This window comes from Lygodium microphyllum, chromosome 2, assembly GCF_053477565.2.
Source record: "Lygodium microphyllum isolate KBCC chromosome 2, Lygodium_microphyllum_v1.1.10, whole genome shotgun sequence".
Classification (NCBI taxonomy): domain Eukaryota; kingdom Viridiplantae; phylum Streptophyta; class Polypodiopsida; order Schizaeales; family Lygodiaceae; genus Lygodium; species Lygodium microphyllum.
The window spans coordinates 33,039,009-33,054,896 of NC_141136.1; the positions used below are offsets into that span (position 1 = coordinate 33,039,009).

At 37.4% G+C, this 15,888-nt stretch overlaps 1 protein-coding gene across 1 annotated transcript; it reads left to right on the plus strand.

Moving 5' to 3' along the window:
• Positions 1–12,759: 12,759 nt before the first annotated feature.
• Positions 12,760–15,133, plus strand: LOC148039584 (universal stress protein PHOS32-like). Its single transcript, XM_087692025.1, has 5 exons — positions 12,760–13,220; positions 13,375–13,585; positions 14,221–14,330; positions 14,549–14,667; positions 14,762–15,133. The coding sequence occupies exons 2-5, from the start codon at positions 13,411–13,413 to the stop codon at positions 14,868–14,870; spliced, it is 513 nt and encodes a 170-aa protein (XP_087548151.1). The 5' UTR covers positions 12,760–13,220; positions 13,375–13,410; the 3' UTR covers positions 14,871–15,133.
• Positions 15,134–15,888: the final 755 nt, after the last annotated feature.

The following is a 15,888-nucleotide window of genomic DNA, read 5'->3' on the forward strand; positions in this document are numbered from 1 at the left end:
TTTTATTTATGCATGTAGATATCATGTTTTCTTATGGGATTCAATTTTAGTATGTTTTAGCATCCTTGTTTTAAAAAGAAAAAAATATGTACACTCATTATCAAAGGGAGTTAAAATCTTGTGAGGACTATGGAGATACTATCGTCATCAAGTGCAAGTGTTTGCAATGTCATTGCAATGAAGCTATCAAACAAAGTTGTTTTGCAAGTATAAGGAGTCATTGTCATCAAAGTTGCTATCATGGAGTCAAAGAAGTTGAAGTTGTGTTGAAGTCACATAGAGTCAAAAGAAGGTATTTTGATAACTATTGCCTCAAATTTTGAATTCTTACTTCATCAAAGGATGATGTATATGGGATGTGTAATTCTGAATGGCTCAAATTTTTGAAGTTTCTATCATGGAGTCAAAGAAGTTGAAGTTGTGTTGAAATCAAATAGAGTCAAAAGAAAGTATTTTTTATAACTATTGCCTCAAATTTCGAATTCTCACTTCATTAAAGGATGATGTATATGGGATGTGTAATTCCCAATGGCTTTTGCAAGTTGGAGCATGTTGGTTGAGGCACGTCTCATCGGTACACTCAAGGATGAGTATATGGAGTGAAACAAGGAGGGCTTTCACAAATTTGGCACCTTGTAAGCTTCTTAAGGATAGAAGCTTGTGAAACACACCCTTGAAAGTGCATGTTAAAAGAGCATGTATGTTAAGAGATCATGTATGCCATATTGAAGACTATGTCTGTGTGAAGGTTTAGATTCGAGAGTTTCTCATTTGCAACCTAAGAAATGGTCAACGTAATGTGAAGGTTGAAGAGAGAGAAAAAAAGGAAAGCAAAGAATCAAAAAAGAGAAAAAAAACAAAAAGCGAGTCTGCATTAGGTAAGGAGTAGACCCCTTCAAACACAAGTCTAATGATTCTATGAGTCTTAAAGAGGCTATTATGATGCATGAGTGGGTTTTTTATACCTTTCCTAAAGATCAAGGTTTATTAAAAAAGAATGTGGTAGGTTCACCTAAGCAAGCGGTGCTGAAATAAACATTATACACGCATACTAACATGCATATGGTGGAGTAGATGTGTCTATTCATGTAAATAATCCAATATAGCATTGAGGGAGAGTGTTGAGAGGTAGCAATTATGGTAGTGCAATGCTATATTGGATGGGTGACAAGGTAAAGTAAGCACCTTGCTTAAGAGGGAGCATTGATTATCTAAGTTGTGGTGTTTGTGGGTGTGTATATGTGTGTGAAAGCACTCTATTATGTGCTAGAGATTGTATGGTGCAAGGACATGGATGTGAGGTGTGGAGGGAAGCATGCCACATATGTGCACACATGTAAAGTGTGAGTAATAGTGTGTCGCATGGAGACACACATGGAAATTGTGAGGCTATATAAATGAGGCCTCACCTCCACACCTCCACCGTAAAATGTAATTTGTGTGTGCAATGCAAATATAGTGAACAGTTGTTTTGTGTGCATATTGTGTGCCTTCTCTCTCTAGCCACGAAGCTCCTTTTCTATTACAACCCTCCATGATAATGTGTTGAAAGTATTTCGTATACACCATGATTAACCCCACAATGGGATTGTTAATATAGATAGGTTGGGTAAAGATCCATTTGAGACTTTTGTAATCTATTATCAATGTGAATTTATTATCAAGTAGGTCATGTCTCCACAACTTGAGAGTGTGGACCATAACTTGAGAGTGTGGGTCACAACCAACAACTCTACGTCTCATGAGAAGCATAATTTCTTTCGTGACTCTTTGGCTTCCTTGAGGAATAAGCAAGTGGATGTCCCTTTTGCAAAAGTATACATCCCAATGCAAGAGATCTTGCATCTCTAACAATCTCAAATCCTTGGTTTAGGTAGACAAGCTTTGAAATGGGAGTAATAACTAAACTATATTCGAGTCTTTCAAAGTTGGACTACTTAAATACAGTCCATAGTATGTAGGTCTATTTCTTTATCAAGTCTATAAGAGGTCCATTGATCGAGGCATAGTCCTTGATAAAGACTCGAGACCAACTAGTCAATCCTAAGAAATCGCAAACTTCTTTAACCTTTGGAGGCAACCATTCTTGTACATCTTGACCTTGGAAGAATCTACCACAATTCCTTCTTTTGTCACTATAAACCCAAGGTACTCAATCTACCTTTCAAAGAACATGCACCACTTCTTCTTAGCATAAACTGTTATGCATTCTCATTATTTCTAAAACAGTGCGAAGTCGTGGCTCATGTTCCTTGTCCTTCTTGGAATAGGTCAAAATGTAATCAAAGAAGATGAGAATGAAATAATTGAGATAAGGCCGGAAGATATCCTGCACTCATCCTTTGTTATTTTTTTGAAGGTTGCAAGAGCATTGGTTATTCCAAGAGATATAATAATGAACTCATAGTATCCATACCTTGTATTGAAGGCAGCTTAAGGAATGTCCTCTTCTTTCATCCTTATCCTTTAGTATTCGGATGTCAAGTCGATCTTTAAAAATATCTTTGCTCATTGAAGTTAATCAAAGTGACTCATCAATCCTAAAGATTGGATACTTATTCTTAATTATGATATGATTTAGCCCAAGGTAGTCAATGAAAAGATGAAAGGTTTTATGTTTCTTTTTCTAAAACAAGACTAGGGCTCCCCATGGAAAATTGCTAGTGTATCCATAATTCAGTGTTGTTATTTCAACTCAATAGCTTCAGGGATGGACATCCAATACTACGTTTTTGCAACTACAGTAGCTCTTGGGACTAGCTTAATTTCATGGTCAACTTTTCTTTGATGTGGACATTCAATTAACTCTTTAACAAAAACGTGTGTATGCTAATTCATCCCCATGAGGTTCCTCTTTTGATCCCTTCACCTGATTAATTTTATTAAGTTTGATTAAGTACATATGCAATCCTTTTCTTAGCCCTCACACTATTCGTGAGGCTTTAGCCAACTGGATTTTTTGTTTTCTAGCTTTGCATTGGGTTATCACACTTGATTTCTTTATAGGTTTTGAAATGAGACTTGGCCTCTTCCATAATGAATGTGAGCATCATTGGGGATTAGTTAGTACATTCCTAACAAGCATTCATAAGCATCCAAGTTCATGACACAAAGCCTTATGCTTGTGGGCTCATTGTCTAAATCAAACTCCACATTCCTAAGTTGTTGTGATGACACAACTTCCTTTCCATTTGCTAACTCTACGCCTAGGTTATGTGCATATTTGGAGAAATAAATAAATGAATGCTTTTGTAATCTATCAAAATTTGAAAGGGCTTACCTTGGTGGTTCACTAGTGTGTGAATCATTGAGAAGTAGTTTGGTCGAGCAGCATGAATCATTTCTATTTCCATTTTAGTCTCCATTGCAGGTTCTTCATCTTCATCTTCCATGAGAGTTATTGCAATAGCCCTTCCACTTCCTCTTCCTATTGCACCTCTCTTTTGGTTAAAAAAATGTCCTTGTTGAGGAGGTTGGTTTAATTTGGGACATTGTCTTTTATAGTGACTTGGTTCATTACAATAGAGACACCTTTGAGTGAAATTCTTACAATTTCATGGAACAAAGGTGCGAATTGTATTAGCCTTGGCCTTCTTTCTTGCATCAAATTATTGTTGCCCTTCCGCTCTTTTTATGAAGGCATGGGGTCCTTTATTGGCAAATCCTTGACCCCAATATCTTCCAATCCTTAATTTTGCTTGGAGATTAAGTGGTTTAGCTCTTATCAAAGTATCTTGTAGATCTATCGGATGCATAGCTTCCAATTGAGTATCTAAGGGAGGATTTAAACCTCAAGAAAACTTAGCCAGCAATTGAGAAATATCCATAGGTAGAGCTTACTTCTTGAGAGTCACAAACTGGAATTATTATGCTTCTTCTGTTGCGAATCTTCTAATCTAGCCTAAAGAGATGTTATAATACGCATGGGAGTGAGCCCACCAACTCTCACATTGTCACAGCGCGTAGGGTTGAAGGTCACCACAGAGGTTTGGCAAGAAAACTGGACAAGATAGATGGAGATGTGTCTTCAAGAGGTAAGTAGATTACAATGAATATTTAAAGGTTCAAGAGGTACTTCATGGTCAATCACAGGTGTTTGAGAGAGAAGAATGTATGGGGATTTAAGAGCTTAGACTCCGGAGATTCAAGAGATGGGAGAGATAAGAGAAGGGATTTGAAGAAATAGAAGATGTAGAAGAATACTCCCAGAAAGAAATAGAAAATGAAGAATAATACTAATAGAGATGAAGCCTGTTAGTTTATTTTAGCATTATGAGAAGATAAAACTCTAATAGACAAAAACGTGTATAAAATAATACCTTCATCTATACTGCTCAGATCGCCAATCTGATGCTTCCATTGGCTCCAAAAGGAAGTAAAATACTAGCACACCTGGCCAGAATTCTCCCAGATCACTCTCTCTTCATCTCCCACTTTAGAGTGCTATTTATTGCCTAAAAATAGCGATCGCACGTCGTGCGATTTTGCTAATCTTTCTTTTTACACAAAATCCTCTCAAATTGGCTTAAAGCTACATGCTTTCTTTTACATGTCATCCTAATCCAGAAGTTGTCTATAGTTTTATGGATTTTTACAATAGATAATATATAAAATATCAAAAATTGGCTAAAACTCGTCCAAAAATCTAATATTTTTGAACCATGGACACTAACACATGTCTAAAATGGCATTGGCTCTCTAAATCAATAAGAAAGCCACACTCTAGATTTTTTTACACGGTGTGCGTGTAGCGGCACGACAACGTAGTGTTACAAAAATAAAAGTCCTTGTGCATCCACATAACCAATGTGGAAGGCCTATAGCAATATGATAGAACCTTTAAAAATAATCCTTTTTGAAAAAAAGTTCTACACTTTGACTTGCATAATTTTGCTTTGACTTGACTTGATTTTTGCATCCTTCTTTGTTTGTTCCTAAAGGTTAAGATTTTTTGTTTACTCTATCTCTTGTTTAGATTGTCAAATTGAGTCTTTAGGTCTTTCTAGCTTTATTACATTCACTTGGTTCCTTATCTTTCTTGGTCAAAAGGCTTTAAATGGGTGCCTAGTAGACTCAAGGTATTCAAAGGGTGAAGGCCCACATGCATTAAGGTTCCTTCAAAGGAGGAAGATAGAAAAACACTCAAGATATTACCTAAAGACTCAAGTTACTCAAGGTATTCAATGTAGAGATAGCTTTCATTCTTCTTGAGGTATTTTCAAAAAGGCCAATTGACTCAAGCACTACAAGTAATTGGGCTTTGCAAGCTACACTGAAGTATTAAGTTCCTTGAGGTGTTGAAGAATTCAATAGAGGTATTAGGAGGAGTTGAGGGCCAAGGTCACATGGAAGCCCAAACGAGATATTTCCCTATCAATTGAGGTAATAAACATCTAAGGTGTTGCCAATTCGATGAACGTAATGTGGTGAGGACTCAATTAAGGTCTTCTCCATTGTGGCAAACATAACTCAAGGTTATGTGGGGTCGTGGTAATGATCACTCAAGGTGATCTAATCATGGTAATGATCACTCAAGGTGGTGTTTTCTATGGTAATGATCCCTCAAGGTTCTCCAAACATGGTAATGATCACTTAAGGTGATATTAGTTGTGGTAATGATCACTCAAATGTCAAGATTGTGGGAGAGAAGGAAGGAGACTCACTTGTAGCTTTCTTGCTTGCACAATGGGGGAATACACACAAGGGTGGAGGCTGAAAACAGTTTTCCTCTTCTTTGTTGTGTAAGCCAAAAGAACTCTAGTACAAAGAAATAGAAGAACCCTATATATGGGTCTCAAACCAAACTCAACTAACTAAGGTGGCATACTAACTGAGCCACGAACTAGAGTAGATAAGGATAGCTGTCATGTAGCTATTATTCATGGGCGGTGTACCAACCGCATCTACAACTGACAAGTCGGTGACATAAATGTACAACGGTCACCCTGGCATATCACGAGTGGAGCTCGATATCTCAACATCAAATTGATCCATTCACGACAAAGATTACTTAGGATGATATCAATCATGGTAATGATCACATAAGGTTATCTAGCCATAGTAATGATCACTTAAGGTGGTCTAGTCATGGTAATTTGGCAAGGACTCAATCATAGTGTTGTTAGTGACTAGTTAGGGTGTTGTAGGAGTCAATCCAAGGGACCATATGCTCTTTAGATGGGTTTGAGTTATCAAATCTTAATCAACTAGAAGTATTAATGTACCTTGACTTTGTAGAATTTTTGATGTTACAAGTGATTTGGAAGCCGAAATGTTAGCTTGATTATTTACAGCTTGTATGTGTAGAATTTGGACCTCCATGCATCCATAGCACCCTTAGGAAATGCCATCTCTATCTATTAGTTATGTAGAGTATTGCAAATGAAGAAGATAAATCATCAAAGCTAGAAGATGAGTTCACTTTTAATTCTTATTTGTCCTCATAAAATGAGTCACACAAAGATGTTACAAGTTATAGTTTCATGGGTAACCTTATGTATGACACCTTCAAGCCCCATGAAACTTGGCATATATATTATTTGCTCAATTTTGCATGATATTACATTTTGCTCCAAACAAAAAGAAAGGCAAGAAGGGCATGCTTGGAGCAAGTATATTTCACAAGTTTACATATTGGGAGAATATGAATGCAACTCTCAATGTTGGATCAATGTGCAATATAACACTTCTTCTTACATATTAGTTGATCCTATTGCAACTTTAAAGGTTGGACTATTGATACACCAAAATATTTTTAATAAGTAAAGCCACATGCTACCTTATGAGCAATTTGAGCTAATAAAAATTCGTAGAATCAAAATATCATTTATTGTTGTAGTTAATCATACAAACCAACACTACACACCACATCTTTCAAGGATTTGCATTAGGAACTTGTTTCCTTATTGGCTTTTCAAAAAGCATGTACTTGAAAATTATATCAATAAAGTAGAGGGGGTTCTTTACTCTAGGCATAAATGTCCATAGTCCCAATAATTCAATTAAGAAGAAGTTACTAATCTCTTCATTTACTTATTGCACCCACCTAGGAAGATGGAAAATAATGAGGCCCTGTGTAAGCTTATGAGCAAGATTGTAAGTGGTCAAAAAGAGAATTCTATTCATAGCAATCAAACAATATGAAAGATTAGTACAAGTGTAAAGATACAATACAAGTACTAGTGAAATTTTGCCTGTCAAGAAATGGGCAATATGACAAAAAAGGTAACACATTTTGGGCACTTTAGAGCACCAATAATATCATGTATCATATTGGCCAATTTGATTGAAAATAGGCTTTATCATTATACACCTTAGGTTTATCTCAAGTGGAATAAATTTACTTTTTTAAATCTTGTGATCTAAACTTTCTATGTCAGATTTCTAGGTTGAATCATGAGGCTATAAAACTTGTTTTGGACAAAATTGGGATGCATTAACACAATTGAGAAACAAAACATGCTACAAGAGTTTTATCAAGCAACACATACCAACATGTCACTTTTGAGTTTCCAGATGTTGAGCTCCTTTAACCTAATAGAAGTGAAAATATGCTAAAGGAATGAGCTATGTGTTCTTATTCTACCATGTGGATGATTATTTATAGGCTATAACCTAAAAAGGTTAGATACATTAAGTAAGCATAATCCTAATAATCCTAATCTACATGTTATATAGCATGCAAGGAGATGCTTATGTAGTTTTTCTAAAGTCAATATATGAGAATACACTAATTTTGAAAACTCTAGAAAAGGCATGTTAGCATCTTGCACAAGGAATCCTAGAAACATCATCATGTCCATGTGCACAAGCGAAAACCTTTACAAATCTTTGGTTCATTTGAATTGTGTGCATATACATATGCTCAAATAGCCCATTTCTTGACTTCATTATTATACATGCTTACATGCACCATGTCTATGTGGGTACAAAATAAGAGGTGTAGATTATTGAAAGTCCTCATCCAACATATTATACTAGGTTAATAAGTCTAACACCTCAAAATAAACATGTGTAAAATTAAGCTCTTCGAATAGCTAGGTAAAGGTGCCTTTACCTGTGTACAACAAGTCACATGTCTCATGGCTAGAGAGGACACTTAATGTGGTTTTCATTTGCTAACTACTAGCTCACTTTTTATTCATGATATTCCCATGTAGACCCTCAAGAAACTAGTGCTATCATGGATAAACATCCTGCAACCAAGTGCAAATACATAGAATTGGATATTAGAGACCTAGTGGAGTGGATATTGGAGTAAATTTTGAGAGTTGATACAAACTTTCATATCAAAAGAAGAAGAGCAATGAGATTTAGTTAACTAAACTTCACGGCTATTAACCACGGGATTCCTTAGGTTTTAATCTATTGATGTAGGCAGTTAAGAGGAGATTCAACTATCATGTGCCTAAGGATCTTTACAATTACTTGAATGTCATGTACTTACTTCCTTATTTGACTACTATGCAATATTTTGTTAGCTTTCTTGCCAAATATAATTACATATTTTGTTAGCTTTCTTTTGGACACATGACATTTGATGATTCAAATTACGCTATGTACTCCTTTGCCCATGTGTTGACATGGCAATGAGCTATTACAAGTGCTTCATATCTTCAATGAGACACAAGAGGTTAAGAAAGATAAAATAAAACCGATACAAATATATTTAATAGGGAGGGTTTATCACACCTCCTTTTTATGTGCTATTGTTCTAGCAAGTCACACATAACTCTTGTTTCACGAGATACATTAAGAATCCCTCTATCATAATCACAAATATGCAATCCAAGCAGTGAGGGATGGATTGGTACATTATACTAGATGATTAGATATCATTACAACAATGATTGCGATTTTTGTGGTACCTTTATTTAAGAAAATAAAATTTAAAGCTTTGTTTGAGTTGCTATTATCATTTCAATGATATTTCAATCCAATCCTTTAGAAGATGGCACCTATGCTTGTAATAAACTATTTTGTGCTTAATTGCATCTATGAAAATAAGCATGAACACATACTTGGTTCATGAGATTTGACCACACTAGTCACATTTAGCTCTCTTTTAATACATAGAATTTAGAGAAACTAGATATGTCATGGCATTTAACTGTTAAAAAGGGTATAGCCTCGCTATAAACTAAATTCATACATGAATCATATGAAAATTTATGATGTATAATGGAGTTAACAAGGTTCCTTTATCGACAACTAGGAAGTCATCACACACCACTGAGATTCATATGGTATTTATGACTATTCATGTGCATGGCGAAATTATCCTTGACATTGATGTTCAAGTTGTTGTCAAAAATAGGATTGTGATACATGATTATGCCCTTCTAGGCCATCCCATATTATTTGTAAGTTGCTGATTTTTTCAATGGTTCTAGTGGTCTCTTGGGAACTCATAAGGACACTTGACCCATTTTGAACTTTATCACTCCCTTGCTCAAGGTGAAGAAGTATAATAAGACATTCATATTAGAATAATAAGCAAGTTCCTTCCATGCATAAAGAATGAGGGCTACATTATCAACTTCTAATGCTAGCAAGTTGGTATGAGAAAGAAGATTACATTTCATTCTTGAAATGCTTAAGCACGAGTTTAATACACTTGATATATGCCTAAATATTTCACAATATCTTCCACAAGTAGCAAATAAGGTGGAAAAGAGCATGATTTTAATACACTTGATATATGCACAAATATTTCACATGGAGCAAATAACGTGGAAAGAGTTTCTTATGAGGCCCTTTTAAAACCTGTCTGTCTCAATAAAAATTGCAACAACTTCTTGTTACACATTGAATATTTTCCGAACAAGCATAGGGTAATTGATCTTCAGTCAAGGGCCATTGTCAAAGTATATAGATGTAGAAGGTGGTGGAAGTGTTGTTTTCTAGCTTTCTAAGCTAAAAGTTATGGATGGGCCCACCCTTTCTTCTTCTTAACAAATTCCCCATTGCCTTGAGTCATTAGAATAGTTTGCATTTTGCTCTCTTTTTGCTTGAAAGATTGTCATACTGACATGTCCTTCCTAATCTAGGACTTTAGAGCTAAGACCATAAGAAGTGTGTAAGTGAGTAGGTAAAATAGACATCTTTGTTAGTCTAGGGAGCCTTTGCTTGACTATAGGAAACATTAACTTGGGACTAATGGTCATTCAAAACCGAGGAGGTGTTAGTCATCCTCCCTATACTCTGTTGATAAAACACAATAAAAGTAAACATTGAAGGTTTTTAATTGGGTCCCAAAAAAGTCTCTATGCATAGGGTGAATGGGTCATTAACCAAGCACCTCCCTATACTATGGCTTTTTAAAAAAATGGCAAGTGGGGTTTGGTAGTGTGGCATGCAAAAAGGGAAGTTGGGTATGAAAGTGATTATGTGACCATACATAATGAAGAGGGGTTCAAAACCTATATTTTTACTAGTTATTAGAGAGGGGTTCAAAACCCATCTTTTAGTGGTTCTCATATGCATTCCTTCCTTTAGGCTTCTATGCCTCACTTCAATAAGTTTTATTCCTTCCTCGTGATTTTGTGTTTGGAATCATTGTAGAGAGTAAATATTTGGTGAATTGCATGAGAATATTTTGGAGCTTCATTAAAGCATAGCAATCAAGTTTATGTGGATGCACCACCGAATCATACAAAAATATGAGAGAACTCTACTGCCATAGAGAATAAGGGCACATGGGGTGTGCATGAGCATTGCTCAAAACAAGTTAATCTAAGAAGCTACTTTCAAAGCAAACAAAAAACAACCATGATGTGTTTGACCATCTCAAAGTGCACACAATTAATGTGGAAAATAGTACAAGAAGAGAGGGGAGGAAAATTATATTGTAGCGGGCTTCATTAACTTGGTGTAATTCAATTTCTCTACTTGAATGTTCATATCAAACATTACAAATGGCATGCCCTTATGATGATAGCCAATGCTAACTAACTTGGTGTAATTCAATTGCTCACTTGAGTGTGCATATCAACCGAGACAAATGACATGCCTTATGATAATGCTAATTATGGCCAAGGCAAATAGACAATGATGTTCATGTATTTGAAGGGTGTGTATTGAGTGATATTTAGAAGTTTTCTATACACAAGGTTTTAATGTCAAAATTTGGGTAGTTTTGCTCTAGTACGACCTTGTAGAAATTGGCTCCCAAGAATTTGTTTGTGAACATGTTACATGACAAGGAAGTGAAGGGCTTAATGGTGGATATGGGCTATTGAAGAATAAGTCACCCTTTTAATATGAGAAAAGTGAGTTGCTAACCTCTCCTTCGACGCTACCCACATGTAGTTCTCGGGCCAATATGGAAATTTTGCATGGTTTGTGGGCTTAATTTTCACTATATTAAGGTGATTCCATGTTCATGGAAAAGCAAGCACACCATGTAAAGTAGCTTTCACTACATTTTTAAGAAAAGTGTGGATACATAATACTATATTGCTATGAAATGTGGTGAATGATTATAGTAGTAGTCACATGAGGAGGGTATGGACCATTATGAATAGACCTTTCACTACATTAAGTTGGTCTAATGTTCATAAAAAACTAAGGTTTAGCATCACACGAATTGTTAAATTTGATTTTTTGGAAATAATTTTTATTTTAAAATTGTAACTTCTAGGATCATTTTAGTTATAACATAAATAAAAACATGTCAAAATCTAAGAACAAAACTCACAAACTATTGAAGTGAAGTTTTGTATGGGCTCCCAAACATTGAAATGACAAAAAAAACACATTTCAAAATTTAAGACCAAAACTTACAAACTATAAAGGTTTATCAAGGTTGAAGGTTTTTGTATAAGCTCCAAAACATTAAAATTAAAAAAAAAGAACCCTTTGAAACCTAAGAAAAAAAGCTCATGAACAATTAAATTTGAAGATTTTTGTATTAGCTGGAAAATATTTTGTTTTTGAATTGGCTTTCAAAAGTATTTTTCGTAAACACTAGTAACTCACAAAAGTAGCGATCACAAAAAAAACATTTTTGATAGCACATACAAAACCCTTTGACTCAAAAATTTTGAGGGATTTTAAAACCAAATTACATGTAGCTGCCATTTTTATAACTAAAAATTTTGTGCTTAAAATTTAAAGGTTTTTCTAAAAATTTTACAATTCATTTATACTATTAGTTAAGGAAAGGTGGGGGGCGGGTGCCACGTGGCAGCCCCCCACCTCCCCCACAAAAAACAAAGAGAACGCGGGGATGGGTGCCACGTGTCCAACACCCCCTGCAAAAATCGCGCCCGCCCCGAGCGAAGCGTCGGGATGAGCCTAGACGCGGAGCGCCTAGTTTTACATTTAAAAGCCTGAAGTGTAGGACATGGGCAATGGGCATATGAATGTGCCTGCCATGATGTTGATGCTGGATTGAATGTCGGTGGACACCATCTCTGAATAGAATAAGAATGAGTACTACTTAGTACTACCCTCTTGTATCAGGAAGGCGATCTGACAGCCTTTTGGGGCATAAGGAAAAGGGCGGCAAAAAGGCGTATGTATACATGCATGCCATACACCCAACTTCCAAGGGAAAGAAAAGGAAGATGCCACCTGCAGGCCCCCCATTCGATCAGAAAACGGCATCCAAAAGGCGCTGTCCTCTCTCTCTCATCACATCACAGGGTGATTATCGATAATCTGATACCCTCCTCGCGTCAAGAACGCTGCCTGTTCAATGCTGTGGAGATCAATGAGATCACGCTTTTGAAGTTTGAGTCTTGACCCACCGTGCAGCTTAAATATGGCAAACCTCCATTGAAAAGAAAAGGGCAAGGGAAGTTGACAGAGAAAGAAAGAAGATGCCCCGCCCCTTCCTTTCTATTCTGTGCCTTCAATGTCATCATGCTGCGCATCAGCTGCCTGTCTTTATATACAAGGAGTGGGAGTGGGTCGTATGCAGGATTTGCCATCGCCCATTTTGTCCTCGTGTTTGTTTCCTCATTTGGGTCTGCCCTCTCTCTCAAAACCATTCGCCCATTCTCGTCTGTTGTTCTTTCGTTTGGTCTCTCTCTCTCTGTCTCTCTCTCTCTCTCTCCACCCAATTGCGCCGAGAAAATTTCCGCTCCTGTGTTGCTCTGTTCTTCGCCCTTCTCAACTGGGTCGCCGTTTTCCTTACTTGGGGGGTCAGCTTGTCCATCACCACCCATAACTGGGCTAGGCTTCCTCTGCCTTCGCTCTGTTTCTTCCTCATTTGGGTCAGTGTCAATCGCCCCATTCTCATCTTAAGATACATGACATTTATTCAGGAACAGAGTATACAGTGCGCAGCTAGAACGCAAGGATAAGAGGCATATTAGGCCCTTTTTCTTCGGCCAGAGGCTTCATAGCGTCTTTCTATGCCTTTTGCAGGGACCTGATCTTGTTCGTGACTGAAGGGCGCGCGAGATGGCATCACGAAGTGTTGGTGTTGCATTGGATTCTTCTGCGGGCAGCAAATATGCTTTGCAATGGGGCTTGAAGAACATAGTCAAGGATGGGGATCACCTCATTCTCATCATCGTTAACAAGAAGGGGGACCCGGACGTTGGGGAAGTGCTCCTCTGGCAAGACGCAGGGTCTCGTAAGTCCCTCATGGCTGCAGTGGTGTTCTCTGAACTGATTTTTGTAGGCTGTGTGCATGTCTGCTTGCTGCTTTTGTGGAAGTGAACATCAGGTGTTTCAGAGGCTCGATCTATGTGTAGATTGTGCTATGTAACGAAGTAGTCTCCCATGATTTTCATGTTGGTCGTTGGCTCATGCATTCCGCATGTCGTAGCCTTCCTGTATTGTTGCATTTGTGGGGTTGCCATGATGACTATCATTTCTGCCATGGACCGTGGTCTATGGAGCTTGAACCTGTGAGCGATGAAGTGGCTGTTAATTCTGTTCCCAGCAAGTATGGTTTCAAAAGACGCATGGGCATGTGTGCATGAGTCTTCCTCTTCTAGCTGAATGACCGGCGTTTGGCATCATGGCTGATATCTTGTGATATTGTGATCTCTGGAGTTTAGCCTGTGAATGACAGATCGAGGCAGTGCCTAATGAGATCTGTTCATAGCAGTTTTGGTTCTGCTAGGTTGCATTTACGTTGAAGTTTCTACAATCTCTTACCTGTGTCGTTTGATGATTTCACTCTGTTCTCTTGTTTTTGTGTTCCAACTGTTTCTGTGCTTCTACAGTGCCTGTTAATCTTATACCTGTACTATTCTTTTCCAGCTCTAGTCCCTTTATCTGAGTTTGCAAATCTGGGAATTGCTGGTAAATATGGAGTAACTCCAGATGCAGAAGTGATCTCGTTGCTGCAGAGTGAGGCAAGAGAAAAACAGGTGCAGTATGTCCCTTAAGCCTTGAGACTTGAACAGGACTTCAGGGTGCCTGTTGTAATTTTCCCTTGCCCTGGGTATAAGGTGCAGCAGTTGCATGTTATTTTGATACATAAAGGTTTATAATTATTGTGAAGGATAGTCTAATGTGTGTTTTCCTTTTAATTATATGAAGATGAAGATTGTAACGCTATTGAACTAATGATGATTCTGTGCAACAGTTGGGAGTGACGTTCAAGGTTTATTGGGGTGATGCAAGGGAGAAGATTTGTGATGCCGTGGTTGATCTGCCATTGGACTGCATAGTGATGGGAAGCCGAGGTTTGGGCAAATTGAAGAGGTAACCATGGACTCTCTTCCTGGGGATGTATTTGATCATGTCTAGCATGTATTTGCCCTTTGACCTAAGTTAGTTTTGTGTTTTGCATATGCAGGGCAATGCTAGGCAGTGTTAGCAACTATGTGGTGAATAATGCTCCCTGCCCAGTAACTGTGGTGAAGCTTCCTGCTGATGTGGGTGCTTCTGATGCCTACAATCGATGAAACTAGTGTTGCAATAATTATGTGAAACTTAAAGTGACAGGTCACTGTACAGTATAGTTTCTTCATGGTCTGGCATGTAACCCTGATGTTTTACAGGCCTTCACAGGCATTTGTGACCACTTCATTTTTGTTTCCCCTGAAATGGGCGATTTCCATTACAAAGAGGTTGATTATCATGATCCTGTAAAATTTGAAAACAATGTATAAACTTGAAGGAAATGTCCGAAGTCTTTGGTGCGACCATGACAATTTTCTGCTATCAATCCTTAGCTGCCAACATATTGCTAAGAGTTTTGGATTATCATAGAGCGGTATTACTCTGCATGCTGTTAACATCATAAAGTTTTATTCTTGAGGTGGAACTATGAAGCATTAGCTTTTGGATCGTTGTGTTTATAACCAGGGATTTGCCAGAATGTGGGTTGCTTATATAAACATTGATGCGTAATGGAGTATATGCAGCTAGGCTTCAAAAATAGCATTTTGTCAAAAGTGGTGGTATTTTAAAGCAAATTTGAGGAAAATCATTTGCAGATAAATCCTGCAATGAAATGTTTGCAGCTAAGGTATTTTAAAGCAAATTTGAGGAAAATCATTTGCAGATAAATCCTGCAATGAAGTGTTTGCAGCTAAGGTATCAAGGTTGAGCAAAATCATATGTAGCAAGATCTTGCAGGGGAGTATTTGTAGCTAGGTTACATAACAGATTGCTGTAATTTTAAGAGCAGCAGCAAGGAAAGCCATACCTAGCTAATTTGTGCGTGGAGTATTTGGGAATTACACTAGACAATAGCCGTCTAAAGTGGGCTTATGACAGCTTTGCAAGTGTGGCCTGGCTTGGCATCGAGAAGTTATTAGGATGTGGATGCCTTACGACGCGAAAAATTATTAGGATGTGGAATCTTGGATGCTTTGCATGAAAAAAGCTGCTGTCTACTATTTGCAGGTAGGCTAAATTGATGGCTTTGCCAGAACTGGCTACATCTCAACAAGAATACTGATGAAACTACATGTAGCT

Bases quoted from the DNA above. Each gene is read 5' to 3' on its own strand.
- LOC148039584 (XM_087692025.1), top strand. From the start codon at position 13,411: ATGGCATCACGAAGTGTTGGTGTTGCATTGGATTCTTCTGCGGGCAGC. The intron at 13,586-14,220 runs GTAAGTCCCTCA...ATTCTTTTCCAG, and splicing joins CTGGCAAGACGCAGGGTCTC to CTCTAGTCCCTTTATCTGAG. The intron at 14,331-14,548 runs GTGCAGTATGTC...TCTGTGCAACAG, and splicing joins GTGAGGCAAGAGAAAAACAG to TTGGGAGTGACGTTCAAGGT.